Source organism: Postia placenta (genome assembly GCF_002117355.1).
Source record: "Postia placenta MAD-698-R-SB12 unplaced genomic scaffold POSPLAscaffold_116, whole genome shotgun sequence".
Classification (NCBI taxonomy): domain Eukaryota; kingdom Fungi; phylum Basidiomycota; class Agaricomycetes; order Polyporales; family Adustoporiaceae; genus Rhodonia; species Rhodonia placenta.
The window spans coordinates 1-3,723 of record NW_020169947.1 but is presented as its reverse complement, the minus strand read 5'-3'; the positions used below and the strand labels follow the sequence as shown (position 1 = coordinate 3,723).

General features: G+C 55.4%; 1 protein-coding gene across 1 annotated transcript; it reads left to right on the top strand.

Moving 5' to 3' along the window:
• Window positions 1-1,165: 1,165 nt before the first annotated feature.
• POSPLADRAFT_1063173 (hypothetical protein) lies at window positions 1,166-2,058 on the top strand (the record flags this gene model as incomplete). The annotated part of the gene is made up of 2 exons (XM_024481618.1): window positions 1,166-1,198; window positions 1,246-2,058. The coding sequence occupies 2 exons, from the start codon at window positions 1,166-1,168 to the stop codon at window positions 2,056-2,058; spliced, it is 846 nt and encodes a 281-aa protein (XP_024332764.1).
• Window positions 2,059-3,723: the final 1,665 nt, after the last annotated feature.

Below are 3,723 nucleotides of genomic sequence, written 5' to 3'. Positions count from 1 at the left end.
GTAGACGCGGGAGGGGATGCCGCTCAAGTACTTGTCGCGTAGCTCCAGGTCGCCGTACCCGGAGCGGTCCGCCGGACCTTTGAACAGCACGGAGAACTCCGCAGCAGTGCGTTTTTCGCGGACCGACTTGTCCGCGCAGAGTTTGGCCAGTTCTACCTGGGCCGCTGCCTCGTCATCGAGGTTGCCGAAGCGGGCTCTGAAAGCCGTGGCAAAGGCTGCCTCATTTGCGAAAGGGGTCGTTACTCCCTGGACACCGAGTTGCACTGATACAAGCTGGGCAAAGTATGGAGTGGCCCAGGTGCGGGCGTCACCGTCGAGCAGGCTTAGCGCAACCTGCACCTTAAGTTCAATGGTGGTTAACGACGTGTTAACCATCCAATAGATGCGAAGTTGCGACAGAAACCTGTCGCATTCGACGACGGTTTTGCCATCGTATCGGAGGGGGGGGAGGAAGGGGAGGTGCGCGTGCTATGAAAGGCCGTGCTATACTAGCTTACACCTATGGCGCCCAAGATGACACCGAGATTTGCAGTTCACGTAGGGCCCAATACTGCTTTTGACTATTATGCAGCAGGAACCAAGGCTACGCGTCCGTGAGGACAAGTACCGCTCACTGAAGCGCAGGTACTGAAGAGTTCGTTTCTCGAGTGTTGGCGATGTATCGTATGCTATCTATGTATCGTAGGGTATAGAAGGGGTGCGCACCACCCAACCTATAGGAAGTGAATGTGAGTGTGTGGGTCCCGATGGAACGCCGGCAGCTATGGGGAGTTTCGACCTAATGTCGCGACTTGAGGTCGAGCGACAGAGGAAAATCTGAAAGCTGGGGGCGTTCGACTGGTTCTTACCAAAGCGATGGTGAGCAACGCTCAAACCTAAGGCTAGGGACAAGGAAATGTATTAGTTAGTAAAGTAAGAAAGAATACAAATGAAGGCTTACTGACCTAGGGACAAGAGGTCAAAACTGAGGTCCCTAGGGCAGCAGAGGCCGGCTTATATACAGGGGAAGATAAGGGCAGGCTGTGCGCGTTGGTCCGTGCGCAGCTGATCCGTGCACAGCATGCCGACGCGGCTCCGGGGGCCGATGAGTCAGAGCGGCTGTGTCAGCGGAGCCCGAGCTGTGCCATGCAGTGCCGTCCCATCTAATCTAATTGTATAGTAGATAATGATGCATCCGTATCGGGCAAGTAGTACAGAGGTCACGGGTTCGAGCCCGCAAAAAGGAAAAAATTTAAAAACGGCTAGACGCCGTACCAACTCGTGACAGCCACCCCCTATTTTGCCCAGCTCGTATCGGTACAGATAGGTGTGCAAGGGGCTACAACCCCATTCAAAAACAAAGCGGCCTTTGCCGCCGCCTTCAAGGCCCGTTTCGGAAATCTTGACGACGAGGCGGCAGCACAAGTAGAGCTGGCAAAGCTCTGCGCGGACAAGTTGGTCTGTGAAAAACGCACCGCTGCGGAGTTCTCCACGCTGTTCAAGGGTCCGGCGGACCGCTCCGGGTACGGCGACCTGGAGCTATGCGAAAAGTACTTGAGCGGCATCCCCTCCCGCGTCTACCAAAAGATCAAGCTCGAGACTTTCACCACGTGGCAAGACGCTGACAAGCGTGCCACTGAGGTCGAGCAGATCCTCGACATTAGCCGGGCCCGTCGGCCCGAGCTAAATAATTTCTTCTCAGCCCGAGGTCGAGGACGCGGAGGGGCACGTGGTGGTGCACCCCAGTCACACGCAGCTTCGGCCAGCATCAATGCGGCCGTCGGAAAAGGAAACTTCCCCGGCACCTGCTTCGGCTGTGGGAAGCAAGGGTACCGACAATTCGAGTGCCCCAATTGTAAGGACAAGCCTTACACAAAATGCGCCGATGCGCGGGCTACGGTTGCCTCGGGCTCTACCCAGGCGGCGACAAGCGCCCCCGTCACGACATCACCCTCAGCAAGTATAAGTGCCGCTTCAGCGAAATCCGAGCAATCAGAGCTGGCGGACTTAATGGCACAGGTGAAGTCAATGCGCGAGGAGCTCGAGCATTATCAGGCGATGAAGGAAGAGGGTTTTTGATCCGGTCCGCGCTTCGTGCTGCACGCATCGGGCCGCAAGTATCCTGTAACAAGTGTGATGTATTGTCGACTGCAATGGTGTATGAGTTGGACCAGGGGTCCCAGCACTTTCACATCCCAGTTCGACTTCAAGGAAAAAGACGGCACAAGGACATAATTGCTATGGTGGACAGCGGAGCCACCACGAAGTTTATCAACAAACGATTCGTAGTAGAGAATAAGGTGCATACGCGGAAGTTGAAGGAACCAATTCCGCTATACAATATCGACGGCACCCTCAATAAAGATGGAAGCATCTCGGAAGTAGCAGTGCTACAAATGCAAATAGGAGAACACATCAAGAAGACAGTGTTCACGGTCATGGACATTGGTCCAGAGGATGCGATCGTAGGGTTGGATTGGCTATGCGAGCACAACCCTGAGATCGATTGGGAAAAGGGCTCCCTCAAATTGTCATGATGCCCTGAAACATGCAGTGCCAGGAGGACTGGCCGGATGGAGCAGGCAACGACTGAGCATGATACGGGGGTCAGGCCCATGGCGCGCAGGCATTCGCCAAAGTCCAAACGGTCAGTCATAGGTGCCTGCCGGAGTAAGGTACTCCCGGACCTCGAAACCGAAGAAGATCCGACGGAAGTAGAGTGGGATGAGGCCGACTTGATCGAAGCCTGGGAGCAAGGTGTTACGCTTCCTGGCGCCCCTCGGCTATTCGTTGCAGCCGGGCATACGTACTCCCAGCTGTTCGCTGAGGAGGAGATCAAGAAGAAGGTCGTTAAGACCGCTGAGGAGTCGGTACCTAAACAGTACCACGAGTTCCTGAATGTCTTCTCCAAGGAAGCATCAGAACGGCTACCTGAAAGGAAGCCGTACGATCATGCGATCGAACTTGTGCCCGGTGATAGGCGCCAAGCCCCTCTGGGCCCCGATTCACCTCTTTTCGGCACTCGCATCCCGCCCGGCACTTCGACTCAGTCTCCCAACACCTCGATTTCGCCTTCGACGCTCTTCGACACCTTCGACGGTGCGCGACGCTTACTCGAAGCTCGGCACGGTCTTTCCGATGCCTCGTGCGTAGATCTCGGAACATCTTCCGCATTCGGCGAACAATAGGGCCACTTGACGCCGCTCGGCCAAGCGTGCGCTTCGCTCCAAGCCACACCGAAGTAGCCGGTCTTTCCCGATTAAGTATCGAACCTCGCGGCATGCCTTCACGACGGCTACCGGTCCGAAGTGGCCATATGTTACTCTTCATCTCCGCGTTCGGCATGACGTCACTCTACCGATGGACTTGGTGTGTGCCCCTCGGTGAGGCAGCTTCTTGAGGAACAATGCAAAGCCCCTTGTACTCGTATGCCACTCTCGAATAGTCGTAGCGTCCTGTGTAGTATAAAATCTGTTGTACTTCTCTCCAAAAATACAAGATCCGTTCCCCCCCTCTAGTTCAGAGCTCATAAGTCGAGTTCGCCCTGCGTCTACGTCCTCAACTGCGTCACTTCGTTCCTCACTGCGTAACCTCGAAACCTCGTCCACTGCGTCCACTCGTCGATACCGTCTCGACGAACCCTTCGACTTCGACTACTGTCGAAGAAACTGCGTTGCACCTCGAACCGCGTCCTAGTTAAGTCCCCCCCTATCGAATCATGTCCCTTCTCTCTACGATACGTCG